At 49.9% G+C, this 25,738-nt stretch overlaps 12 protein-coding genes across 12 annotated transcripts; 6 read left to right on the top strand and 6 right to left on the bottom strand.

Moving 5' to 3' along the window:
- Positions 1–518: 518 nt before the first annotated feature.
- On the top strand, positions 519–1,070 carry CABS01_08899 (uncharacterized protein; the record flags this gene model as incomplete). The annotated part of the gene is made up of 1 exon (XM_060542257.1): positions 519–1,070. One exon carries the CDS (start codon positions 519–521, stop codon positions 1,068–1,070), a length of 552 nt encoding a protein of 183 aa, XP_060401147.1.
- Positions 1,071–1,951: 881 nt separating this feature from the next.
- On the top strand, positions 1,952–3,298 carry CABS01_08898 (amidohydrolase; the record flags this gene model as incomplete). Its single annotated transcript, XM_060542256.1, has 1 exon — positions 1,952–3,298. The coding sequence occupies one exon, from the start codon at positions 1,952–1,954 to the stop codon at positions 3,296–3,298; it is 1,347 nt and encodes a 448-aa protein (XP_060401146.1).
- Positions 3,299–4,300: 1,002 nt separating this feature from the next.
- CABS01_08897 (uncharacterized protein) lies at positions 4,301–5,383 on the top strand (the record flags this gene model as incomplete). The annotated part of the gene is made up of 1 exon (XM_060542255.1): positions 4,301–5,383. The coding sequence occupies one exon, from the start codon at positions 4,301–4,303 to the stop codon at positions 5,381–5,383; it is 1,083 nt and encodes a 360-aa protein (XP_060401145.1).
- A 202-nt stretch (positions 5,384–5,585) lies between these two features.
- CABS01_08896 (uncharacterized protein) lies at positions 5,586–6,950 on the bottom strand (the record flags this gene model as incomplete). The annotated part of the gene is made up of 6 exons (XM_060542254.1): positions 5,586–5,854; positions 5,923–6,090; positions 6,148–6,257; positions 6,324–6,526; positions 6,587–6,832; positions 6,912–6,950. The coding sequence occupies 6 exons, from the start codon at positions 6,948–6,950 to the stop codon at positions 5,586–5,588; spliced, it is 1,035 nt and encodes a 344-aa protein (XP_060401144.1).
- Positions 6,951–9,265: 2,315 nt separating this feature from the next.
- Positions 9,266–10,879, bottom strand: CABS01_08895 (uncharacterized protein; the record flags this gene model as incomplete). Its single annotated transcript, XM_060542253.1, has 5 exons — positions 9,266–9,722; positions 9,809–9,964; positions 10,034–10,151; positions 10,222–10,594; positions 10,697–10,879. 5 exons carry the CDS (start codon positions 10,877–10,879, stop codon positions 9,266–9,268), a joined length of 1,287 nt encoding a protein of 428 aa, XP_060401143.1.
- Positions 10,880–12,641: 1,762 nt separating this feature from the next.
- CABS01_08894 (uncharacterized protein) lies at positions 12,642–14,180 on the top strand (the record flags this gene model as incomplete). Its single annotated transcript, XM_060542252.1, has 5 exons — positions 12,642–12,881; positions 12,942–13,071; positions 13,122–13,245; positions 13,349–13,497; positions 13,558–14,180. 5 exons carry the CDS (start codon positions 12,642–12,644, stop codon positions 14,178–14,180), a joined length of 1,266 nt encoding a protein of 421 aa, XP_060401142.1.
- A 133-nt stretch (positions 14,181–14,313) lies between these two features.
- Positions 14,314–15,924, bottom strand: CABS01_08893 (aspartate aminotransferase; the record flags this gene model as incomplete). The annotated part of the gene is made up of 7 exons (XM_060542251.1): positions 14,314–14,482; positions 14,539–14,585; positions 14,635–14,716; positions 14,771–15,411; positions 15,506–15,595; positions 15,652–15,690; positions 15,772–15,924. The coding sequence occupies 7 exons, from the start codon at positions 15,922–15,924 to the stop codon at positions 14,314–14,316; spliced, it is 1,221 nt and encodes a 406-aa protein (XP_060401141.1).
- Positions 15,925–16,306: 382 nt separating this feature from the next.
- Positions 16,307–17,239, top strand: CABS01_08892 (HpcH/HpaI aldolase; the record flags this gene model as incomplete). Its single annotated transcript, XM_060542250.1, has 3 exons — positions 16,307–16,366; positions 16,422–16,674; positions 16,752–17,239. 3 exons carry the CDS (start codon positions 16,307–16,309, stop codon positions 17,237–17,239), a joined length of 801 nt encoding a protein of 266 aa, XP_060401140.1.
- A 379-nt stretch (positions 17,240–17,618) lies between these two features.
- CABS01_08891 (uncharacterized protein) lies at positions 17,619–18,011 on the top strand (the record flags this gene model as incomplete). The annotated part of the gene is made up of 1 exon (XM_060542249.1): positions 17,619–18,011. One exon carries the CDS (start codon positions 17,619–17,621, stop codon positions 18,009–18,011), a length of 393 nt encoding a protein of 130 aa, XP_060401139.1.
- Positions 18,012–18,315: 304 nt separating this feature from the next.
- CABS01_08890 (TAM domain methyltransferase) lies at positions 18,316–19,833 on the bottom strand (the record flags this gene model as incomplete). The annotated part of the gene is made up of 9 exons (XM_060542248.1): positions 18,316–18,370; positions 18,421–18,840; positions 18,891–19,028; positions 19,089–19,126; positions 19,183–19,337; positions 19,398–19,439; positions 19,512–19,602; positions 19,657–19,683; positions 19,744–19,833. 9 exons carry the CDS (start codon positions 19,831–19,833, stop codon positions 18,316–18,318), a joined length of 1,056 nt encoding a protein of 351 aa, XP_060401138.1.
- A 1,653-nt stretch (positions 19,834–21,486) lies between these two features.
- CABS01_08889 (uncharacterized protein) lies at positions 21,487–21,998 on the bottom strand (the record flags this gene model as incomplete). The annotated part of the gene is made up of 2 exons (XM_060542247.1): positions 21,487–21,604; positions 21,688–21,998. The coding sequence occupies 2 exons, from the start codon at positions 21,996–21,998 to the stop codon at positions 21,487–21,489; spliced, it is 429 nt and encodes a 142-aa protein (XP_060401137.1).
- A 1,896-nt stretch (positions 21,999–23,894) lies between these two features.
- CABS01_08888 (D-isomer specific 2-hydroxyacid dehydrogenase) lies at positions 23,895–25,571 on the bottom strand (the record flags this gene model as incomplete). The annotated part of the gene is made up of 3 exons (XM_060542246.1): positions 23,895–24,635; positions 24,759–24,888; positions 25,303–25,571. 3 exons carry the CDS (start codon positions 25,569–25,571, stop codon positions 23,895–23,897), a joined length of 1,140 nt encoding a protein of 379 aa, XP_060401136.1.
- Between the last annotated feature and the right edge of the window lie 167 nt (positions 25,572–25,738).

Below are 25,738 nucleotides of genomic sequence, written 5' to 3'. Positions count from 1 at the left end.
ATGAAGAAGGTCTCAAGGGACGGGCTGACATACTGTCAGCCATGCGGCATCCCACAGAAGAAACAATACTCAATTCATTAATCTATTTCACCCGAATGACAAACTCTTTGGGGTATCATCCCTAAAGACTAATGGCTCTTGCAACTTATCAGAAACCCGCCACTCAGCAATAACAGCCCCCTTTCTCTGCCATGTGAGACTACACGGGGGAATTCTGCCCTCTAATTTGTCAAAGTAGCGCTAGGAGCGCGGAGCAAGCGGAAACGCGATCGGGAAACGGAGCCACAGAGGTTCACAATGGGCCTGTTCTGCCTCCTACTCTATACTAGCAGCGGACTGTGCTTCGTCGGCTCCCCGGCTTCCTGCATTAATTTATAGGTGTCATCCTGTCAAGGGGGCTTGTATCCGCGTCGTACGGTTTGTTGCCGACTTTGGGTTTATCCCTTGGTGGAGGAGCGTGCCAATTGGGAGCTTTAAAGTTCAACGTTTCACTAAATAGTCAATGCTAACCCAAAGGGATGGTTACTGGCCGCGAGTCTGGACCGGAGTGGATAGTGGACATGAGTCGCGATATTGCGGGCGGTGCCGTATTTCAGATTGCACGGCCTGTTCGTGAGCAGAATTCCACTTCGGATCCCACGTGGACGGATCGCGTTGTGGGAATCTATTGTGAAAAGAGACAGGGCTGCTTCAAATGCCATGTCTTCGGGTCTAGCCTATTTCTTCTTCTCCATGCCGGTATTCCGTGCAGGTGGTTGATGGCCCTGTCAGGCTGTCATCGGTCAAGCCGGTGTTCGCTTGTAATTGGTAAAAGCGATGTCCTAGTGATGATCACATTTCTTTTGTACATCCCTTCGATTATCTTGCCGCACAACAAGTTGCTTGGCTATTGCCGAGTTGCTCAGATAGATTACAGACGGCCGTTCTGGCGAATGGCATTGACGCATAGACTTTTGTTTGCATTCTTTCGAAACAAAACGTCCTGTTGTTTGTCTCTCGAGATTCAATCTAGGCCATCACATAAGACTACTAATTTGTACATATTGTCATTTGCAACCATGACAAATTGACATTTAAATCGCCAGTAACATCCTTTAGTCAGACCATACCCTCGCTATTGACGAGCCTTTTCGAACGCATCCGAACTCTTCTAGTGAAAAGACTGTTTCCTCTGCACGTGAGCCGTCAGAGACCTAAGCTGATGAATGCCAGGGTGCGCTGGCCCGTCAGAAGTCCGCCATCGCCCCGCTTAGACTGAACAAGGCAGTTTGGAGCATACACCACATCTCACACGACAAGGTAGGTAACGATGCATCTTCGGTCAAGTTGTAGTCACATCCAATTAGCACTCGCCCAACAGCCTCTCACCCACGGGTTACGAAAATGTACCTGGAAGATCGGAATCACTGAATCAGCACCATGGTCCAGCCCCAACGATCTGGCCGAACCGGTGCTTGAAAAACGACCACTCACCAATGTAGGACTGATAGCCGAGGATATGACTCGAGATTCAAGCTGAACGAGAACGCTTTCGTATTCTCGCATATAACACGCTAACTGAAGATGGCATTCGGCGAGCGGGTCTTGAAGTTAGACCATGTGTGTCGCCGCATGCGTCCGATGTTCACCGGTGAGGAAGGGTCCACACCACGAACTTCTCAAGCCGCAGACGGAATGTCTCAACATCCGCCCTGCCTGAATTACTTCCGGATTCTTCAACATCGTCTGCTCACCGGAAGTCGCATCATTTAAACGCCCCAAATCATTTCTGTTCCGACTGCCTGTGACGTTTTCATACTTTGGTTCGTCTCATGTTTTCTTCGTATCATGTGTCGGTGGTGGATGGCAAGCGCGTCAAAATGTATATCTAAGTCTCTCCATGCGTGACTTATCGTCAGACATGGGCATGTATTAACCTAGTCAAAAACTGTCCGGTGATTCTCACACAACCATGGTCACCACACAATCAAAACCCGAGTCTTCTGGTCTGGACATGTCGAAGTACATCACTCCGTGGAAGCTTGATCCGCAGCAACCATACCTCCTGAAAAATTGCAGAATTGTTGACCCTGTTCATGGATCGATCAGCAGCAATGCCACTATCGCCCTGTCCGCCGGCAAGATTATTTCCGTTGAAGCAGGCGAGCCAGCAAAGTCGGATAGTCTTGAGATCAAGACAGAGAACATTATCGATCTTGAGGGAAAATATGTCTGCCCCGGTCTGATCGACTGCCATGTCCACATCGCAGTTACACCAGGCGCAGCCAGTCTGGCGTCGTACCGAGATATGACTGAAACCAAAAGCCTTCTGCGGCAGCCTAGTGTTCTGAAGTCAATGCTCCAGCGCGGGTTCACTACTGTCAGAGACTGCGGTGGTGCAACTCTCGCCATGAAAGAGGCCGTTGAAGAGGGCATCTATCCCGGTCCGCGCCTCTTCATCTCTGGAAAGGCTCTGTCCCAGACTGGCGGCCACGGCGACATGAGAGGGCGACACGACACCATCCCTTGCTGCGGCGGCGCTGTTTCGGGCATCAGTCGAATCGTAGATGGGGTGCCGGAATGCTACCGTGTTGCTAGAGACGAGCTGCGCCAAGGTGCAGACTTCATCAAGATCATGGGCGGTGGTGGCGTTGCCAGTCCAACTGACCGCATCGATCAGCTTCAGTTCTCTGACGACGAAATCAAGGCTATAGTCACCGTCGCAAATAACGCAAAGACATATGTCACGAGTCACTGCTATACCACAGAGGCAGTGACACAGGCCATCAACCAGGGCGTCAGGGGTATTGAGCACGGCAACCTGATCGATCTCGAAACTGCAAAATTGATGGCGGATACGGGGACCTTTCTCACGCCGACGCTTGTCACTCACTTCGTATCAAAGGAGTCACATTTCCTAGATGCTGAGTCAGAGGCCAAAGTCACCACTGTACTTGAACAGGGCTTAGTTACACTCAAGATGGCAACTGAGGTCGGTGTCACAGTATGTTTCGGAACAGATCTGCTGGGTCCAACTCACTTCGCTCAGTCGAAAGAGTTCTCTATTCGCAGTCAAGTCCAGACATCTCTTCAGATTCTGCAAAGCGCCACTATCAATGCCGCCAAGCTGCTTGGCCAAGAAAACAAGCTTGGCCAGGTCAAGGAAGGATTCATGGCAGATTTATTGATTCTAGATCGTAACCCTCTGGATGATATCACAATCCTGGACAAGTCTCAGGAGTCTATATTGGCTGTTGTGAAGGATGGCAGGGTCATGCATTCGCATCTGAGCTATATGAAAGAAGAGCCGAGAGTCTGAGGGCCCGGGGTCAATTGACCTCAAGTATAGAATCATTTAATTAGCATCAATAGAGATCCAAAGAATTTCTTGCATCTTACCTTAACAGCAATTCTTCCTGGGCGCGTTTGTCTCGCTCTTACCGGTGACCAAGTTTGATCAAAATCTATTCCAAACCATTCGTATTGACTTGATATCCTACCGTATTTACAGCTTTTCGAAAGAATCGAACTCTATTCGACAAATTTCTTCGTGTAAAATGACTTCGGCTTTATGGTGGTGTTCCAAAGGGCGTACTCAAGAAACCGAGTAGCCGGCCGCGATTTCGGCTTTTGAGCCCCATCTCTACGTCACCTGAGTTTTTTCCCCCCCGGATTGTTAATAGAAAACACGATTTGTAATGTATCATGGCTGATAAATCACATCCAGAATCTCAGGGACATGATCTCCAATAAGAAAGGCATCAATCCATTGAAGAATCCCAGCCTGCCTGGAGATACATCCAAAGCTCTTTGCTGCCAATTTTGACTAGGAACTTCTTCTTTTGATTACGCTTCCTTGGTCATGTCGACCACAGTAACAACCACTCAACCCCATGCAATGGAACTTGGCTCGGCTCCAATAGACGATGGCATGGAGACGGAAACTCGAGTATCAGCTATCACCCGTCGACTAGAAGCCTCTGCCATCCCTCGAGAGTTCGCCTCCTTCGCGGAAGAAATCGGGTTCGTCTGCATATGCTCTATGGGCCAGCTGCTGTTTGCAATACATCTTTCGCATATCTTTGTCAATCAAATCACTTTAATCGACGCTCTGAAAACGACTTCGCTCAATACACCATGGCTTATCGGTTCATATCTCGTCGCTAACGGAGTTTCCGTTGTGATCTCGGGCTCCTTGGCAGATCTTATTAGTCCGAAACATCTCACCTGTGCGGCCTTCATCTGGCTTACTCTTTGGAATCTTATCGGTGCGTTCTCTGTCATACCTAAGAAAATAATACTATTCTTCGTCGCTCGAGCAATGTCTGGCTTGGCCGTTGGAACCCTTTGCTCCGCGGCAATGAGCATGCTCGGGAGGGTTTACAATCCCGGTCTACGGAAGAACCGAGTATTTTCTTTGATGGGTGCCATGATTCCCCTCGGGTTTGCCATCGGGTTCATACAGGGCGGTGCGTTAAGTACACATTTGCCTTGGATATTCGGGTCAACATCCATCTTGTCTCTGGCATGCCTCGTCGCCGCTATCTGGTGTATTCCTTCTCTCCCCAATGAATCATTGTCTTTGAAGGACTTTGACTACATTGGAGCTGCAGCAGCAATTCTTGGATGCGGATTGCTCATCTTTGGTCTCACTCAAGGATCGCCTGCGCAGTGGACTCCATACACTTACACCCTTGTCATCATCGGAGTTGCCTGTTTAGCCAGCTTCGGTCTCATTGAGAGCCGCGTACGGCGGCCGCTGATCGACAATCGCCTTTGGAAGACTCCTGGATTCTTTCCTTTGATCTCGTCCTATTTCCTAGGATACGGTGCTTATGCCGGAGCCTGGCAATTCTATGCGGTGCGCTTTCTGCTTACCATCCAGCAAAAGCCACCCATCATTGTCGCATGTTATCTTCTCCCTATCGGTGTAAGCGGAACCCTTGCGTCGTGGATTGTATCCAAGACGCTTCATATAATACCGGGACACGTTATCATGATGGGAAGTATGCTTGCATTTGCCACAGGCCCTGCTTTCTTCTTACCTCAACAAGCGGGTACACTTTATTGGGCGCTCTCATTTCCCTGCTTCATCGTAAGCACATTTGGGCCGGATATGTCGTTCGCAGCTGTCTCCGTGTTCATCACGTCGAACGTGCCCAGATCGTACCAAGGTGCTGCAGGAAGCTTGGTCATCACTGCGCAAAATCTGTCCACCGCTGTACTCGCGGCATTGGGAGACACTATTGGGGAAAAGATCACAGGGCAGCCGGGGGGTTCCCTAGACTTAATGGCCCTGCGTTCCATCTGGTGGCTGAGCCTGGCGACCGCTCTGACAGGCGCTTTGATATGTGGTTTCTTCGTCAGAATACCAAGGAGTGAAGAGAAGGAGCATATCAGCTGAATGTATGCACAGGAATATGAAGGATTCTTGGGTATTACTGGTCATAAAACATTTATTATGTCCATCAACACCTCGATGGTGTATTTCAATTGATATAGCCTCATGCTCGTTACCTAACCACGCTTATTCAAATGCTGGCCTACCTTCTGGTGGCACTGGGGTATCATCAAGCTGTCTTCTAAATCTCTGCATCTCCAGGATTCTACACCGTCTCGCTGGACTTCTGTGATTGCGTAGTGGTTGAGCAAGCCGCAACATGCTCAAGGTCGACATTGAGGTCGTACGCTGGCTCGCTGACGACATCAAATCTGCTCATGCGTGTTATTTGCAGCGTCTTGACGGTTGATTTGTAGTTGTAAGCGTTAGACTTGTCCGAATAGCCAGCGTTTCGGTTCGATCGGAAGTATGGTCTTAGGCATGGTAATGTCGCGACTAAAAGACCAATATTGACGTCTAGCTCGCTCCAAAGTTCTGCGACTCAGCCGTCAGCACACGTATCAAAGAGCCTATAGAGACATGCAGCATGTTCAAATACTCACCAACCAAACCGAAAGGCAAGGCCTCGACCGATGCTGTCTGAATCGTAATGAAGCGAACGAGAGAGAAGGTCATGTTGATGATGCCGAGACCAAAGGTACAATAAACGCCGATTTTGAGGGCTCTCTTGATCTTCAAATCAGGTAAGATGAGCCAAGGAAGGCAGAAAACTTTGTAGAAAGTCAGGAAATCTTTGAGCTGAAATACCAGGGTCTCTGTTTACTTACTCAGAATATCCCCGAAGAAATGCAATGCCCAACCGACTTGGAACACAATTGCGGGAGACGAAGCCGAGCACATAACATTTTCTGTTCCTACGACCCGATCTTCGACAGACCTGGCCGAGAGCTGAAGTCAGTTTCAATGCCTGAAAACGGGATTTCTCTCTGTCGGATTGACTGACCAGTTCTTACTAAGGGGCAGGCAAATAGTGAAAAGCAAAATCATGCTGACCAAGTACGCCAGCCCAACGTATATTATAGCAGTCCATAACATCATTCGTCGATAGTACATAAAAATGGGGAATATCTGAATGTAGACGGCGAGAAGGGCTCCTTTGCAGAGGTAAAATGTTGTGAAGAATGGTATGCTGCTGGCCCAAAACAACTTTCAGGCACGGAGTGTCAGTACAACTGAATTGATCATGAAGAAGGTGTTCTTTCTTACCCTCATAATTAGCATAACTTCGTCGTCGTTTCCGTCGAATCCATCGAGATTGATTTTGATATTTTGATGCAAAGCGCCCATGACTGTGAACTGTATATCGAATGAGGCAGTTACAACTGCAGAGCACCATGCTAGGCATAGGAAGTAATCGCTAATTTGTAATTTCCTCCCTTGGATATTGATTCGGAGATGAAGGGAAGCAGCTAGTACTGCGCCGGCGGTCAAGATGGTGACCCATCCCGTCGTCTACGTTCGTGCCAGAAAGGTCAGCGATCATGTTCCGATTTCCAAGGCCCCGACATTCATAATCTGAGATCTGACATACAATGATTGTTACCGCCTTTGGGGTCGGAAAGTGAGCCATTATCCATCGTCACATCTTCACGCACGTTGTTGAACCCCGTCAAGAAAGTGGGCGTCTGGAATTATAAAAGAGGATGGAAAAAGAGCTGAATTCCTGCGTGGGCTAGTTGAGACAGACTGACTCCTAGCGTAAGATGAGAACCATACTAGCCCTGGTTCCGTTATCCGATTTCGAACTAAACATACGTACGATACCGAATTCATCGTCCGGATTCGGAAGTGCTCCAACTTTATCCTTGAAAGTCGCGCCCATCGGCCGACCCTAGATCCTCTTGCACATGCGTGAAAGCGCTGCAAGAACACAAGTACAGCAAGGCAGGCGTCCTCCAAAGGGATGCATAACGATGTGGACATGGCTTGCATGAACTCATTGTGAAGATAATGCCGGTGCCAACTATTATAGAGAGAACATCAATTGAATCGAGGTGGACCATTCAAGCGGGTTCTGCATATTCATTGCATCAGGGGTCTGAGATGAGTGTCTTGGTCGGCTGACTTGCTGTTTCCCCTGCAACGTGGAGTATTGTCTTGGATGCAAAAGATCACCCGTGTCACCGCCTGCTTCAAGATCTGACACCCCGCTCGCCGAATTCATTCTTAGATTCAAAGAGCGCCGGTAAAGTATATCATCGGATGCCTCTCATTTGCGGCCCTTCCTCGATCGGGATCGAGTTCGGGAAGCCGAAAAGACAACGGCCCGCGGAATTCTTCAAATAAAACACAAGATGCGTTGAGCCCTTACGAGCCTTAGTTTGGTGCCACTGTGAGCCTATCTACAGGTAGTAAAGGGTTCAAAACAGCCAAACTCCGCGCATACGTTTCGCGCACTCCGTTTCGTCCGTACCCGTGCAGCTGATTTGACGGGCCGGAACGGTGCCCATGGAACCAGTCTGTGCGATCCGCGCCACATCGCAGCACATAGTTACGTAGACTAAGCCGCTCTATCCTGATCACTCACGCTACCATTTGGCTGCAGTCCTAATCTATGTAGACTAGCCGCGCCGAGACCAATGTGGTGAACTAGACCCGGGGCAGCACGTGGAATAATCAGGTTGTTTATAGGCTTCGGCCTTTCGAAACGGGAACTAGCTCCTGGGAGAACCCGAAGAGTGGCCCACTCGCTGCGTAGCCGTTCTAGACCAGCACTTTCCGATGTTTTGATGAGTACGGACGTATGATCTTCCCCCATCAGATAGCAATCATTGGGCAAGAGACCTAAAGGTACGTTTCAAGAGCACGCCATTATACAGTCAACACAGTATTCTATACGGATTCTTTCGCTTTGACGACACGCTGATCGATTTGAATCCAACAATGACCCTTTTAGATGTATTTTGAACATTTCCGTCGAGTGAATTGGAGACTTCACGGAGAGAAACGCGTGGAAATATTTAGCATGATGAGATGAATCTACTTAGGTAGATACCTTACTCAATGATCTTCGCGGCTCGCCAGAGACATATAGGTCAGAAGTCAAATCACCTTCACCCATCCCGAGGTTGGATTTTGAGAGCTGATGTTGACTGACTCTAATATTCATCCATAATTTTCCATGTATCAAATCTCGGTACCTAGTGAACAAGCTGCTTCTGAAGGGACCCCGGTGTCCGGGCCGCATGTTCACTCGGGGCCTCCGCCGGGACGGCCCCACTTCGCCGCGTTTCCGAAACCATCGAATCCGGGCATGGGTGAGACAAGGCGAGTAAGGGTGGCGGAAATCGAAGACACAGGAAACGTTTCTGTACGAATCATCTAACGTAAGCTCGGTTTGCCCGCACCACTTTGTGCTCGTCTTTGACGAAAACGGCCTGCCGCGATCCGACAATTCGAACTTACGATTGGCCCTTCCCCCACGCCCTTCCGGCACCCGGTAACAGTTGCTCATCTAGCCATCGATCCTTTACTATACCTAGACAATATGATGTGTCTCTCTTTCTTCCGGCGCAGAGCAACCATGGGGGTTTTCAGACTCCTGTTCCAAAACGGTACCTAGCCTCGGCGACCTCGGCGAGGTGTGGCGCATCTTCGCCGGTCGAAACTGACTGGCTAGGAAACAAACACTGTTCAAGAAAGAAGACATAAGATGACGTGCTCTGGTCATAGAAGAAATGGAAAGATCATTGGAGTAGTCATTTATTAACATCACGTAATGCTAAACTATTTGGTTAGGTAAGCCGATGAGATTATAATTCTTGCTCTTCCTGCCATCCTACCGCAGTATTTACCACAAAGTCTTAGTTCATAAGTTCAACCAAGGGCTCCAGCTTGCGCCCAAAAAGGATCTATCGTTCAATTTTGCCATGACCAATTGGTCTTCTAGACGGCTCTCCATCGGCTCGAAGCCGATACATCGCGAACCGGACCTTGTTCCTCGTAAGTAACGCTCACGAAGTCGGTCCGAATAATCTTTCCGTCAGAAGGACGCTGACTTGAGTCACTTTGTCTGGATGTGAGAGTTGGGGCATTTAAAGAAGCCGATATGCCCTGGTTTGAGTCGGTTGCTGGCGTAAGGATATTCTCCTGGCTGTCGCCCTCGACAATGGTGAGACCAAGTTCATCTTTGGGTTTGATTTTTGGCTTGCGCTGTCCCAGCTCAATACCTCCTCCTCCTCCCCGAGATTTTGACTTGCTCTGAGAGCCGTAGTCCTCATAATATTGCGGCGTTTGTTTGGATCCCTTAGCCGAGCTGAAGGGGTTGCGTCGAAGAATGAGCTCAAGAAGCGGCTGCATGACAGGTATTGAGCTTGCGATAATGATAGTGCTGCCCTCGACACTACCGGAATCCAAATTCAGTAAGGTGTTTCTTCCCGTGAGCCTCCTGAAGCGGATTTTACGTTGTAAAGAAGGGGCTAGACTTACACTGTCCAGATCACCAGATCAGAGGTATCGTCTATGCGGAAAAGATCAGTAAGATCTATTAACTTATTCAACAGGAAATGCGGGGCCCCACATGAGAAATCCTTGCTCGCAAGGGACGGGATGCGAGTCGTCTTGTAAATAGCAACGATACCAGATCTTCAAGTTATTAGTTGTATGAATCATGTGTTGAAGCTGCAAACTGGCCGAAAGAAAGAAGAGTCTTACATTGACCCGATGCCTAGCGCACAAGAAAGCGCAATTTTCTTTTTTGTGGCCATCTGAAGGCGGAATAGTACAATTGCCGGGTAAACAGCGAGGTATACATCGACAAAGGCCGAAAAAGCTGTGTCGTAGAACAGTATTAGCAAAACTCAAGAACCTTTCTAAGTACTTATGGAAAAGGGTTGCCTCACATCCCGCATAAATGCAATAGGCCACCAGAATATTGACATCAAAGCAGGTGCCCTTGACAGAAAAGTCCCACAAGGACCTGGCCGGCATGCAACGTCCAAGTAGGAGACCAGCCGTCACGAACAGCGTCAACTGGCACCAAATCCCCAGCCACCATAAAAACCACTTATGATATCTGTCAGGGTTCATCAGTCGAACCAACAAGGAGACAACAGCTAGTTTGGGGAGACCGAAGGACATGATACCAGGGCAGAAAGCTGCCGTAGTCCAGAGAATGGCTCCCTGCTGCTGCTCGGTCGATAATAGGGACATGTGCCTTCCGTTTCCGTAGGTGACTGCGATCGTAGACAAAGCCGTTGATATGTAACCGCAGAACTGGGAAAATTCTTAAATTAGACTGAGTTGCTGACGCGAAAGAGGCAAGCGAAGAGAGTGTAATTCGTGACAGGAACTTCACAGACAACCATAGACACGTACCAATCCTAATATGATGAACCAATCATCGCTCTGGAACTTCTTCATTATCTTCCCCCTCACGTAGACACGACCGAAGACGAAGCAAGTGCTGATGGCCGTGACAATCCAGCAGACGATAACGATGATTGGCCCTTTGTCCTGGGCCTTCCACTCATCTGATCCCTCCGCTGGCGAAGCCGACATATTGGATTTGTAGTAAGCAACGAATGGGAATATATCGATCACGAGAAATGTGACACAGGAAACAAGAGCTGATCTAGGCGCAACCAAGACTCTGTTGAATAAATGCAAAGCAGACTGCGGCATAATGCCTTGCAGAGCGATTCTTCAGCGTCGACCAAGAAATTGGCCGAAGACGTGCAGATCTTGCGCAACCTGGGATTCTTACCAGGTATTGGGGTGCTCGGGGTGATCAGGTGTCGTGTCGTTAGGTAGCTGGAGACGGAGCAATCTCCTATTCGACCTTTCCTTCGGAAGAAAAGAAAAAGCCAGCTTGCAACTCAAGGGTCTTGCTCAAAGTTTCATGTAGCATTGCCGGTTTTGCAATCATTCCATATCTCGCCCCTGAAGATCTGGATTCCATTGACAAAAAGAGCATCGGCTGAGGGGTAAAACTGCGAGACCATGGGCACATAAAGTCCAAGGATGTATCAAACCCTGCACCAACAAGCAAACATGTCAGGGGATATACGGCGTACGTGCAGAACGAAGAATCAACTTGGAAATCTTGAGTCGCTTGGGTACTTGTGAATACGGCGTGATATGTTCGACGTGAGCCGCGGCGCGCGGCCCGCAGCTCATTGACCCTTTTGGAAAGGAGATCGCAGTTCTCATCACGTTGGAAGTAGTCGTCTTGGCGGCTCCTTTAGTTCAGGTGGAACTTTAAAATCGGCGGATGCAGGAGCAACATGGGGTGTTTGATGGCGTGGAACGGCTCCCGTTATGTAAAGACCCTGGTTGAGCACCAACAGCCAAGTGTCAAGAATCACACCTCGTCGAATGGAGGACAAAAGCACTCGCCGCTAATGTATCTTCGGCCCTCGATTTATCTCAACCATACCGCCACGATAATAGATGATAGCAATAATGTGTTGAGACAAAACCCAGACCAAAAGAGCTATGCAGTAGCGCTTGTAGTGATAGAAAAATCTCTTAGGGGACATTCAACGGGATTCGCTTTCTTGAGAGACTGTGACGGGGACCTAGAGTTCTTTCATGCTTCAAAGGCAGATGTGGGCCGAGATATGATGAACGGATGAAGCAAACGGCCGTTGGACGGGGCGATCAGCATGGACTTGACGAAATTGGCTTTCTATTCGCATAGATACTAGGGTGTTGGTCTTCTGTATGGTTGGCTTCCAACGAATTTCATGTTGGCGCAAACCAACAAACATTTGCCCAGAGCATACCTAGTCCGGAAGACTCCTCCCGTTGGGCCCGGCGACCCGGGGCCCCGGTCCTCCCAGGCCAGGGTACTTTGTGAGCGGTTCGGCCTCTTGCGAGTTTCCGGTGTAAGACTTCTTCAGCATACGTATCAGTGACAAGGAGTTTGGCGAGCACGCAGGAGTGAAACCTCGTCTGGCTGCGCAAAGTGGCTCGAATGCGAACGGCACGGTTGGTGGAGGATTCGAGCAATCGAGACTCGACAGGTGTTTTCTGAGTCCTGCAGTTTGACGGATAGGCGCCCTTTCCTCCACCTCTCTTTCCTACTGATGTCCTTGAGGATTCTATCTCTTATCGTAAGTGTGCGTAGTTGTCGGACAGAAGGTTGCAGGATGTGGGGGATGTCTGCGCGTCGTCTCCCCTGACTTCTGCCAAGATCCGATTCCGCTGAAATGACTGAGGCAGATATAAAGCACACGTCTTGCAAACTCTATGCCTAGCTACCCCCGAGTTCTCACTCATCTGTCATTCAATTCACTGTGATACATCACTCAAATTTATAATGTCTTCCACAAACGGCTCGAACGGCACCAAAGGAGCCTCCTTTGTTGATGCAGCAATCGCCACTCGTCCGAACGACTTGGAAGCGGTTCCTCGTCTGCTCAAGGATCTCAACGAAAACATTGGCTCTTTGTCTGCTGATGACCACCATGCGCGTCACGAGCTGCTCCTTAAGGCTCGGTCTATAGTACAAGCTCTCGAGGCTCCAAGAGAGACCATGATCAAGCACTGCTGGGCACAGGTAAGCCCCAGGTGGTCAGCTGATATACATGTTACTTGATATGACTGACTTTCATCTAAGACCGGTGCAATTGCTGGTATCAACTTTGGCGTAGATACGGGTCTGTGGAAGCTCATGGCCAAGAACGGCGACAGGCCACAGACGGTGAAGGAGCTTGCTGAAGCTCTCGGCGTCGACCCGGCCCTGCTCAGTTAGTGAGCTCCCTTCTTATACTACTCACATGGCTCATAATTTCTACAGGCCGCCTCATGCGCCATCTTGGTGCCATGGGCTATATCAAGGAGACGAGCCTTGATGAGTACCAACCTACCAACTTCTCAAAGTCATTGAGCCTCCCCATGATTGGAGATGGGTATATCGCGATGTAAGTCGAACTATTTAGCTCGCTATTGGGCTCCCTGCCTTCGCATACTTAGTTGCTCTATTGCATTTTATCAATGCTTTTGCTAACTTCTTGGAAACCCAAGGACATCTTGCACTGGCGCTGGGCCCTTGAGATTCCACGAGTACTCTCGCAAGAGGGGCTTCAAGAACCCCACTGATGCCAAGGACACACCTATGATGTACGCATACAACACTGACAAGGATATGTTTGCGTGGCAGCAGGACCTTGGATGTAAGTACAATTACCAACATACTTTGGTGACAGATGGGCACTAACATGCAATCTACATAGACGGTACTCACTTCAACCACCACATGTCCGGCTACCGCCAGGGTCGTAATCCTTGGATGGCCCCCGGCTTTTTCCCCGTGAAGGAGAGGCTTATCGAGGGCGCTAGCACGGACGCCGACGCGCCCTTCTTGGTGGACATTGGCGGCAGCATCGGTCACGACTTGGCTGAGTTCCACTCGTACTTCCCTGAGGCGCCAGGCAAGCTGATCCTGCAGGATCTTCCAGTCGTTATTGGCCAGATCCAAGAGCTCACGCCAGCAATCACGCCAATGGGCCATGACTTTCTGACAGAGCAGCCCGTGAAGGGAGCTCGCGCCTACTACATGCACTCATGTCTGCATGACTGGCCGGATAACGTCTGTGAGACTATCCTGAAGCAGATCAAGGCTGCTATGAAGCCTGGGTACAGCAAGTTGTTGATCAATGAGAATGTCATTCCCTCAACAGGAGCATGGTGGGAGACGTCGGCTCTTGACATGGTCATGCTAACGCTTTTTTGCTCAAAGGAGCGTACTGAGGGTGACTGGTACCACTTGTTGGAGATCATCGCAGGACTGAAGATTGTCAAGATTTGGGGTGGTGGCAAAGGTGTTGAGAGTCTGATCGAGGTTGAGCTTCCCTAAACCTCCTAGTTTTTCTACCTATTGTACTTGTACGTTGTGGTTGTCATTCATATTGATAAAGACGAAGTACAGAATCGTGCATCAAGTGCTAGAGTCACCTATTCTTTAGAACCATTTCGAACCTTTGGCAGACTCAGAGCTTCCCATTCACATTTGTCCTAGTGACCTTGTCAATGGCCTGTGCTGCGCGCTTCACATTCTCCTCGCTCAAGCCAGCAAGATTGATCCTTCCGGACCCTGGGAGATGAACATGATACGCCTCAACTAGCTCCCTGCACTGAGATGGTGACAGCGCCAGGCACCTATACACAAGATTAGCGATGTAACCATCCACCGTTAAGAACACAGCACTACTGACGAGAACAGCCCCTTTTCCTTCACCAGATATGACCAATTTCCGGGTGTCTACTTGAAGTCAATCCTGGCACGTATATCTGCTTTCGGAGCAAAGTACCTTGAGACGTATCGCAAGCTCATCATACAGAGCTTGGCGGTTTCTCTTCAGACGTTTCCTCATGCCATCGGTCTCTGAAGTCCTAAAGCATGTTGTTAGCGGATGAAAAATAGGGACTTCTCGAACACCGACTTACCACTCTTTTCGCAAGTCGGCATCGTTGAGTACGATCTTGACAAGACGGCTACCGTAGGCCGGAGCTGATGAGTACGTGTGCCTGATCAAACTTCGAAGCCTATCTTGAACATTTGCAGCTACCTCCTGCGAGTTGCCAACAAAATGAAGGGCGCCACAACGCTCCCCATACAATGCAAAGTTCTTTGAGAATGACTGGCAAACCATCATCTCAATCCCCGCATCTACGAAAACGCGTACACTCGCGGCATCTTCGTCAAGCCCGTCACCCAGGCCTTGATACGCTACATCAAAGAACGGCAAGTGCCCGTAATGTTTCATCTCACAAGCTAACTCCTTCCATTGTTTTAGGCTTAGATCGACTCCTGTAGGATTATGGCAGCAACCTTGCAATACGAAAATGCTGCCTCGCGCAGCCGATCGTACAGTATCGAGGAGAGCGGTAAAGTTGACAGCATGTTTTGACGCTTCGAGATAGGAGTAAGTGGTGGTTTTCAGACCGGTATCTTGGAAAATCGGAATGTGGTTTCCCCATGTGGGAACTCCGATGTAGACTCTGGGTTTCGGTTCCATAACTTTTGAAATGAAGAGGGCTCCCAGAGAGTTGGCCCCTGTCCCGGAGATGGTCTGAACTGAAGAAATCTGGGTGTTGAAGTTAGTGTATTTAACCTGAGAAGTGATTTGAATCTATTCGGATATCATTTGATCTCAGAAGACTACGAAGCCAACCACATACTCTGCCTGTTTGAAGGGCATCGCTGTGCGCGCCAAACATGACTTCGGCGGCAAGTCGGAGAAAATCCGCATTTCCTATCGTCAACTCATACTAGACAAAGATCTCAGCCTACTAACTTTCCAAAACGTTGGGTTTTAGACTCCTACATCATGCCCTAGGTCCAGCTCATCTAGTTCTAATTTGGCCTACATTTTGATCAGTTCTGACTCCAATCGAAGCTTGCCCTTTCTTGTCTCTAGTACTGGGGCAGAAACTTTTGACGATACCTTTTTGACAACCTCCAGCTCTTGGTAACTACCCTCTTCGTTACGATAGATACCAACACCCAAGTCGACCTTTTCTGGGCTTGTGTCGTTGTCTGCATCCCTTTTGAGGGTGAACATGGGGTCCGGAGGACCGGGCTGTACGTGTCCAAACATCGTGGCAAAGCTGGAATGCCAAAGCTGGAATGAAGAAACGTTGAAGGCTTTTGCAAGTAAGCCTTCGAGCTTTCTTGTAATTTTTTGAATTACCACTCAAATATTAGCGAGCAAATGGCGACTCAAATTCCCCGGCTAACTAGCATCCATCGCCGAGTTGGCGGCGGTGCGGGCTACCGAGTCTCCACTTGACACTTGCACGCTATTATCGGGAAGGCTGGCCGAATCGCTCAGATTGGCGGGAAGAGGAGCCGAACCATCAACAAGTAAGCTGACACTATCCTCGGCCCAAGGAAGCAATGAATACTAAATAATATCTTCATGATACCTCATGATGAAGTACTGCACGTTGACAATTCAGTAATCTTTTCGTTCATCTAAAATGGCCTCTCTCCTTTCCAACAGCTTGACTCGCCTAAGCGCGTCGGGAAAGCTATGCACGGTATGCTTCAGAAGAGAGCCATAGTGTTACTCCTCCTACTGACATAACGATATAGGCAATGGGCATTCGCCTTGTGGCAAATACACAAATTGTCCATTTGGCGGCAAACGGAGGGTTTGATGCTCTTTTCATTGACCTCGAACATTCGACATTATCCATTCATGATGCCAGTCAGCACTGTATCGTTGGTCTTCAGTTGGGTATGACGCCCTTTGTCAGAGTACCTTATCAGTGCGGCAATGGCTTTGTTCAAAAGGTTCTCGATGGAGGAGCCATGGGAGTTGTATTTCCTCACATTCACGGCCGCGGTAAGTACCACAAGAGATTCCTACCTGGATTTCCGCGTCCAATCGGTTGGCAAGAGAAACTTACAAAGTCCTTGCAGTTGATGCCATGGCTGCTGTCTCGATCTGCAAATATCCGCCGCAAGGAAAGAGGTCCATCACTGGCCAACTGCCCGTATTCTCGTTAAAGGCTGTGCCACAGAGCACCATAATCTCAGAGACGAACGCCAACGGCTCAACTGTATTCCTGATGATCGAGACGAAGGAGAGTATTGAGAACATCGACGAGATCGCTTCTGTTGAAGGCGCCGACGTTCTCCTCGTCGGGTCGAATGACCTCGCTATCGAGTTAGGCGCGCCGAGCCAATTCAAGAGTCCAGTTTTCCGGGAAGCTATGGAGATCGTGAGCCGAGCATGCAAAAAACACGGCAAGATCATGGGCTTGGCTGGTATCTACAACAACCATGAGCTGCATGACTGGGCGATTAATGAACTAGGCGTCCGCTTTCTCCTTGGAGGACAAGACTCTGCGATACTAGCCCGGGGAGCTGCAGAAACAATGGCGGAGATCGCGAAAGTGCAGAAGTAATCTCCAAATATTCAAATGATCAAGGCCTAACATCGTCAAAAACCAATTTCCAGTCATCTGAGACACATTGCAACTTTATCCTATGCACGAAATCCTCGGGTCTGTTGTTGGTGTTCATGATCTTGGATCTGGGCTATTCTGCTCACGTGCAGCGGTTATGTCTCAGGACTTGCGTGGTGAGCGCCACCATTACATCATCACCGTTGAACGATTCTTGAACACAACCATTTCCCCGGACGCCTCGGAATAACCATATTCACTCTACCTCTTAGATATTGTTGCCTGATTACTAGTCGCATGGCTTGATTCAAGAGCCCACTTTACATATTCCCTGAGGAAAGGCTTCAGTTTCCGCCTTAGCACCACAACATCCTTTATCATGGCCTCCATTCTCCTCGCCATCCCGCGCATTATTCTCGCGTTCGAATACTTCGTCGGCGGTATTCCTAGACTCGGCCCTTGGCCTTTCAAGACGCTTCACGAGAGAATCTACCGAAAGTCTCAGAAGACTGCGCCGTTCCTCCACCCACTCTACCCTTTCACTGATCAACGCAAGATCAAGCTTCATATGCAATACATCGGAGCGCTAATGGTCACGGAAGGCTTCCTACTCGCGCTGCCACAAACCCGAGGGGGGGCTTTCGCCCTCTTCCTCGGAAGCTTTTTGACATCTTCTGGATACTGGAGCCAGATGCGAGCCGACATGCCCTATTGGCTTCCCGTCACAAACTTTGGTTTGGCGTGGCTCGTATGGTACATTGAAAAGCTTTGAGAGTATATCAATATGGAGACAGACGAGAGCTCAGATTTGTGTTGTATTACTATAGTACGTCATTAATTATGTCCAAACTTGAAGGAAACTGGATTATTTCGGCAGACTTCTTGTGCACAGAAGACTCTTCCAACTTGTCTATCTTCGTAGCAACATCACTTGAGTGTAATGCTCGAACGTAATCGGAATCCCGAGTAGTATTCTATTGTCTACTAAAACCTAACTTGAACTTGAGCAGATGAACATTCTTATATCAAGGGTCGCCCTGTAGATTGCCAGCGACAGATAGAGTCTTGAACAGCAATCACGCGGTCTCTGTCGTTTCGGATTGCAGAGGCTTTCTTCCATAGATGGACCAGCTGGAAATGTCAGCGTTGAATGCAAGAGCCTCGTCCAGGAACCAACTTACATCTTGAAGTACGCGTGGATCGACCGATCTTGGAACTCTTTTCGGATCTCAGCCATGAAAACAATGACTTCCTCCTTGCTCCAACCGTGAACCCTTGTGAAAGGGGCCATGCAGAAGCCTTCCCAACCAGCAACAAGATTCTCGTGGTTCCAGATTCCCAACTCCTTGTACCTCTCGTGCTTGGGCCAGGAGTTCGTGGGCCACTTGTACAGTTGCCTGTGGACGTCCTCGAACCCGGTATTGATTAGCACATCCTTGAGAGAGCTCATCTCGAGGAAGGGCCTTCCGATGATTTCGCCTGCGTCATGAAGTAACTTGGCAGACCTGGAGATTGCAGACTCTGGCTTCAGGGTCCCGTCATCAGATGTGGGGATGACATCGATTTCGTTCAATTCGAGGTATCCTCCAGGTTCCAGATTACTTCAACTTGTCAAAAATAAATATCTTTGAAGGTGTGAGGTGTGACTGACTCATAGCAAGTTTTGATATATGCGTTCCAGTCCTTGAGGGATGAGTTCATCATGCGACTATGAATGTAGTCGAATGAGTGAGAAAATGTCCAGGGTTGTTCAATGTCGTCGATCTCAAACTTGACGTTGGGTGGCACGCTGTACTTGATCGTCAGTATACTGTATCGGAAGCCAAATGGGATGAGAATGAGCACATACAATTCCGGCTGAATAGCGGAAAGATCAATGCCTCGCACCTACATTCTTTATTAAAAGGTGTGTGAGTTGTGTTACGTGCAATTGGGTATCAAACCTCAGCATCTGGATGCTCTTCGCCAAAGTCAATGGCCCATATGCCACTACCTGTGCCAACGTCCAACACCTTTCCCACCTTTGCGTCAGGTTCGTTTGGAGGGGCAGTTGCGAGTCTGTCATCAAAGGTCAGGATGAATAAGTTGTGCTGCAAATCTGTGTGAAATAGGTTAAGAGCTGATTTGAAAAGTGTTCCTTGGAGTTTTCATGTCATACCGAGACGATCGTTTTCTCTCTCATCATTTGGAAACCAGTATTCTATTTGATGTTTTTGAAATCAGCATCAAAGAGATCATGATCATCTCATCCCCTTTCCTTGTTAGAACTTACTCCCGTCTTTATACTTGTGGTAGGTTCTACCGTTTTCCAAACGGTAGTCTAGAATCGAACTGCTCACACTTGCACTCGAAGAAGCTACACTCTGACGGTTCTTTAGTAAGGTGACATATTACTGGAAGTTGGTCCCTCAGCCTACGCTTCCAATTTCTGAGGACGTATCGCTCTGTTTGATAGTCTTAGTATTTTCGCGCAATGCTTTGTGGACGAGGTGCATTGGCCTCACCTGTTCATCCTCGGCGAGCAAAATAACCTCATGGTCGGGCTGAGCGTTGGCATCAGCAGCCGCGTTGTTTCCAGTGTTATCCTCACACATCGTGTGTCTTCAACGTCTTCTTTCTGTACTTGGAAGACTTTGAGAGGCACCTTAACAGGGTGGACTCGAACCAGGTGACGCCTGTTGTTAACCCAGTGCGGTAATAGGTAGTTGGTCGTGGCAGAACTTGAAACTTCGTTTTCGAAGGTTCCTCCCAAATACTTGGTTGGACGCTCTCTCTCTTATTGAGAGACAAGATCTTTCCACAATTACCCCTCTTCTTGGCTTCCGCTCATGCGCGTGGAAGCAAACATTGTTGGTGCAAGACGACCAACTGCATGCGTTTTGTTCCCACTTTTACGGAGGTGCATCCCAAAATAGGAATGAGCCTCACGTATCAGAGCACGTTAAACCCAGAGCACTGGTTCATCGTGCCTACAAAGGAATGGTGGCGGGTACAGTAATCTTTCGGAACGCAGCCCGGGTCCGCGGCTATCCGCACGAGCTGCCGTTATCCTTGGACGAGCCAGCTACTGGAGAGGCCAACTGACACTGACATAATGTGATGTCCCAGTCCCGTCAGATCACCGCTAACTCAATGTCTTGTGGCACAAACTTGCAGGGTACTTCAGCTCCTGGTTACTAATTGAACTTCGGGAGGCTCCGCGAAGCTTTCGGTCCAGTGACGCAGGAGCTAGATAGCGAATCACCGGGACTGAAAGGCAGTTTTATTTCTCACCTCTCACAAACCGTTTACCAGGTCAGGACAAAGCGTTGTGGTCATAACGAGATGATGAATTAGAGAAAAAAACTCTGGGGAGTGTTCCGATGCGTCTATCTGCGCTACAGAGGTTGGTGGATCCCACTTCTCGCACAATACTCGTGAGCAGTGAGAGCATGCCGCGTCCCCCTCCCGACCATCTTTCTTGGGCGTCATCATGTCCCAGCATTGATCAGCATCCTCTCTCCTGTAAACTCCCTTCCTCTTCAAGGCGCGGGTGAGTTCATTGCTGTCTCAAGACACTTCAAATTGCATGTCTCGTTGCACACAACCTTCATGGCATGACAGCCTCAACTAAGGCGTTTCGAGTTTGAATCACTCAGCATCCATCGATGATCGAGTGAAAACGCAATTCAAGCTCATCATAGAAGTACTAAATGTACGGAGAAGCTGCCTAGTTATTCATGTCGCAGAGTCCAGCAGGTCGGGCTAGACCCGCACTGGGTTGCCGAGATATAATCAGGCCGAGAGAATATCATCCATCCTCTGTTTGCCCTAGAATGCGGCTTTTGTAAGTACCGAGTAACCTGACTCCGTAATAATCAATTCCAGATCTCATTTTAACATTTGCTAATGGGAAATGGCGGATTACATCATTAGGTAATTGCGAGATGCGAGATCAAAGTCAAAAGGTTATTTAGGTTCAGCCTCATTTCGATGAAAAGGATGGCTCGGGCCACATCGAGACCCGAGTCTTAAGCAAGATGGAGAACGATATAATAAGCGGTATAGAGCAGCAGACTCTGCGCCGGGATGATGATGACCACGCCCCATCTAGGCCACGTGGTGAATGAGAATTTGATCATTTTTGTACAAAATGTTTTGTCTTTGTATCATATATGTACATGAATAGCACACACCGTTGGCTCATGTCAAGCATGACCACATCTCCCATCAACCACCACGAACGTCACCTATGAGTCAGACGTTCTTTACGTGCAGTCGCTGGCGCCGGAGATGAAGGTGCCGTCAGAGTTCTCGCAGCCGCAGACGCCCGTGTTGGGGTCCTTGATGCAGCCGGTGCCAACACCGTCCTCTTCACCGGTGCCGCTATACATCGTAAACCCGTCAGCCACCATTCCATTACTAGCAAAAGAAAAAGAACATCACTGGTTCATCTTTTCGCAACTCACCTCCAGAAGAAAGTCCAGCAGTCGTCGTCGGTGATCATCTCGGTGGGGGACTCGCAGGTGTACGCGGAGCAGGTACCGTAGGGGTACCCGTTGTTGCCGTCGTACTGGTGGTCGGTCTCGAAGACGGCGAACGTCTGGGTCTTGCTGGTGCGGGTGTTGTGGGAGCACTCGGCGGCCTGGATGGCCTTTGAGACCTTTGTGGCGCTGCAGTTGTAGCTCGAGGGACACTTGCCCTTGGTGTTGGAGGTGGCCGGGTCGAGGGTCGCGGCCACGAGGGCGGGGGCGAGGAGGAAGAGGGCGGAGAGCTGCATCTTGAGGCGGTTAGAGGTCGGAAAATGGGTAAGAACGAGTGTGATGTGTTTCCGGTTGTGTTGTAAACGAGAGTTATCCGAGTCCAGCCCAAGGAGTTGCAAAGAATTGAAGCACGAATGAACGGTGGTGTGTGAGAATGGAGAGCAAGATCAAAAAGAGACTTTCGGAGGAAAAAGGGAAAGTCGCGTCAAGTTCATATATAGATTGCTCAAAGTCGACCCATCCCTGGGATTTGTTTCCCTTCATCTTGGTCTGGTGTTCTCTGTGGGTGGTAGCGTATGTCCAATGTAAATTGATTCTGGGGCCCGCGTTTCGAACAAACGAACGCATTACGAGCGCCTGGAGGCCGGCCGGCCCCTGAGCGCGCGGCACCCGGTCCCGGCGGGGCGGGAAGCATCCCAGTCTCCCGCTCGAAATCGGGTTCTAGACCTTTTGGGTTTCTATTTCCATCAGACAGACCCGTTCACCTCAAATCAAGAGGCCATTTGAGAATCGACGGTGCCTGACGGACGTCGAGAGCTTGTTCGATGCCAAGTCATCAACCTGGGAGAACAAGAAAGGCTTGGCTCTCCTGAGTGAGAGTTTCTGCTGACACCCCTTACCCATCGTCCCAAATCCCCACACAATCTGACATTTCCCGCGGTGGATCCCGCGGCACTGCCTTGGCCAGCTAATACATCGTGTTCTGTTGTTTTTATGACATGACAGACCTCCACTCACCCACATCTCATGTCTCTCAGAACTCAACATGAGAGTTCATCAGACGAACCAGCACATCAAGTAAATAGGCAGAGCTGCAGCCCGCCGTTCACATTTGGATACAGGAGCTCACTCAGTCAATATCCCTACTTGAGGTAAGACGCTCGGAAGCAGCTGACGTTTCATCCGGACAGGTGAGCTCAACTCAGCCCAGAGCAGAGCCCAGGGGTCGAGGAAATTAAAGGCGATCAGTGGGGACTCCCGCGTCCTGCATTTCCAGCGCACGGCGAACGATGCCGTTCACTAACTCATTCACCAAACGGGTGAACGCATCACTGTGGCTTAGACAAAATATCGTTCAAATGTACCAACTTATCTTTGATGACGACGCTCTCTAAAAATCCGTGAATTGCAGGCTCTTGCATGTTTGTGAGAAATTGTTGCTTAGGTCGAGTCGCGAAAAAAGAAGCAAATCTCGCCAAAACTGTGTCACTGTGGGCACGGCGGACGGCACAAGTGGGAGAAGTTTAGATGTTTCAAGCATAACAAAGCTCGAATGATTTTGAGCGACGGAACTCGCGTGAGTCGTGTTGTTGCTAGTCACTCTATGCGCGACATTTTCAGGAGCTTGGTACGACAGATGAGATAGAAGTGAGGCTTACGCGGCGCGTCAATCCTCGAGACGATCATCTTTTGATCTAGTGAATACTTCAAACTTGCTCGTTCTTTGAACGTCCTGATCTCTACTGAGTAGGTTTCGTCGGAATTGCTTCTCCCTCGCACGAGGGCTTTCTCTATGTGATTCGCGTCGATCCAGTCGCTGGCCCGAGCTTCAGCATACGGGATTCTCATGAAGGCTGATAATTGAGATCGATTATTGCTCGATTAACCTTTGAGGCTCGCCGGGATCAAGCAGATGTCTTGGCATCACTTGGAAGCCGTCTAAAGCACCAATGAGACGCGAGGTCGTCTTCGGGCATTTAAAAGGCGCAAAGTGTGGGGTGTTGCAGCGACCGGGCGTTCTAATCTGGGGTGGAAGCTTGTGATCTCTGGTGAGAATAACCTCATCAGTCTTTTGGCTTATACTCAATCCCATCGACATTTACTCAGACGTCGACATACTATTTCAACAATAGCCATCCGGCTTCAATGAGATGAATCTATCCCATTCCCTCGATCCGAATAGTCTAAGTTTTTCACCGCATATCAAGCACAACATTACTACCCTTCCCGCCCCCGTAAAACAACCTCACATTCTCCCCGACAACCCTCCGGATATTCACCCTCGTCTGATCAGCGCACCACGCCAAATGCGGCGTCAGCGTCAAGTTTAAGCCCTTTGCCTCCTCCCCCAGTAACACACTATCCTGCCCACTCCCCGCCGGCTCAACCTCATAAACATCCGTCGCCGCCCCCGAGATCCTACCCTCCCGCAACGCTGCCACCAGCGCAGCCTCATTCACGGTCCCGCCCCGCCCGACGTTGATAATCACGGCGTCAGGCCTCATCGTCGCCATCTCAGCCTCGCCGACGAGGTTTTTGGTCTCCGCCGTGAGGGGCACGATGAGGAAGAGTGTCGTTGCGCGACAGATGACCTCTGCGAAGGGCGTGCGGTGGACGTCTCCGTTGCCATTCGGCCGAGCGGCGGCAGCGGGAGTCACCCCGTTACCGTTCACAGCAGGCGCGGCATCGTTCTTCCTCGCAGCGACGAGGACCTCCATGCCCAGCGAGCGACACATCTTGGCGACGCGCTGCCCTATGGGCCCGTAGCCGATCATCCCCACCACCTCGTTGCCGCACGTATGCGGCGGGCGGCCCTCGCTGTCGAGGAGGAGGGAGGACATGCTCCCCTTTGCGCGCCAGGGGTTCGGGCGGCCCTCAGCGTGGTCCATCATCGTGTTGTGGAGCGTCACGAAGCGTCGGCGGGATGAGAAGTACTAGAGTTCCCCGGCGTCCAAGGTCAGTGAACAGCTTTCTCTCTCTTTCCACCCCTAGTCGATGATGGCTCATGACTTGAGACGTCGAAGATTCATCTCAAATTAGAGAGCGGAAGGACTCACCAAGCCGAGGGCGTGCTCGGAGACGGCTTCGACTGTCGCGTTGGGTGAGTATATCACGGTCACGCCGCGACGCCTGCACTCCTCTAGATCGATGTGGTCTGTTCCCACCGTCTCTGTGATGATACACTTTCTGCGTCGTCCACGTCGTCAGCCATCACTCGCCTTCAAACCAGCTAGCTATGTCGAGTTTGCTTCTGGGCACGGTAATGTAGGCAGATTGGCGGTGGTCGTTTCCCAGCTCAAGTAGACACTTGTCTTACAGGACTCCTAGAGGGAAGACTTCCAAAGTCATCAGCCCTGCCCGGTACACCATACCCTCTCAATCTCGTGGTCTGGTAGGTAGGAATCACTCGATCCTGCGCCAGACCGCCTTGCCCGGCCATTGACCTCATTACTCTTAGAAGCAACAGTACCTTTCCCCCTGAGATCCTCTCCTCAACTCATCCTCACCTCAACCCCCACCCCCTCCTCCCTCTCAACCCTTAGCCCCCACAACCCAAACCGAACTCCCCCAAGACTGAAGAAAATTCAACCCAAAACTCACAAATACGGCGCCTCCCCAAGCGTCTCCTTATTAATAGGCACAGTCGTCGTAATCAGCACGCTCGCAGGCCACGCCCTCGCCGCCGCGACGGCGCTCTCCGAGGGCCGGGTATACTCGTACCCAATAACCTCATGCGTCACTCCCGGTCCCAGGTCACCATCATTGACCTCCGGAGGCGGCACGTGGATCGTCTCGAGCTTGACGATGACGTGGTGCGTAGCCGAGGGCGGGCGGGCGGGCTTCTTTACTTCTGTCGCGGGGTCGGCCATTGCTTCCTTCGTTGGTTGTGTTCCCTTTTTGTAAAGGTGTGTTGTCTGCTGTGCTCTTTGTAGGCTTGAAGTAGACGTTTGAAGGACGGTGAGTCTCTAAAGATGTGAGCACGATGGATGATGATAAGGGAGTGTTTATACCAACGGTGGTGTAACGACAAACACGC

Source organism: Colletotrichum abscissum (assembly GCF_030869225.1).
Source record: "Colletotrichum abscissum strain IMI 504890 chromosome Unknown Scaffold_20.1, whole genome shotgun sequence".
Lineage (NCBI taxonomy): Eukaryota > Fungi > Ascomycota > Sordariomycetes > Glomerellales > Glomerellaceae > Colletotrichum > Colletotrichum abscissum.
This window is presented reverse-complemented; position numbering and strand designations above follow the sequence as displayed.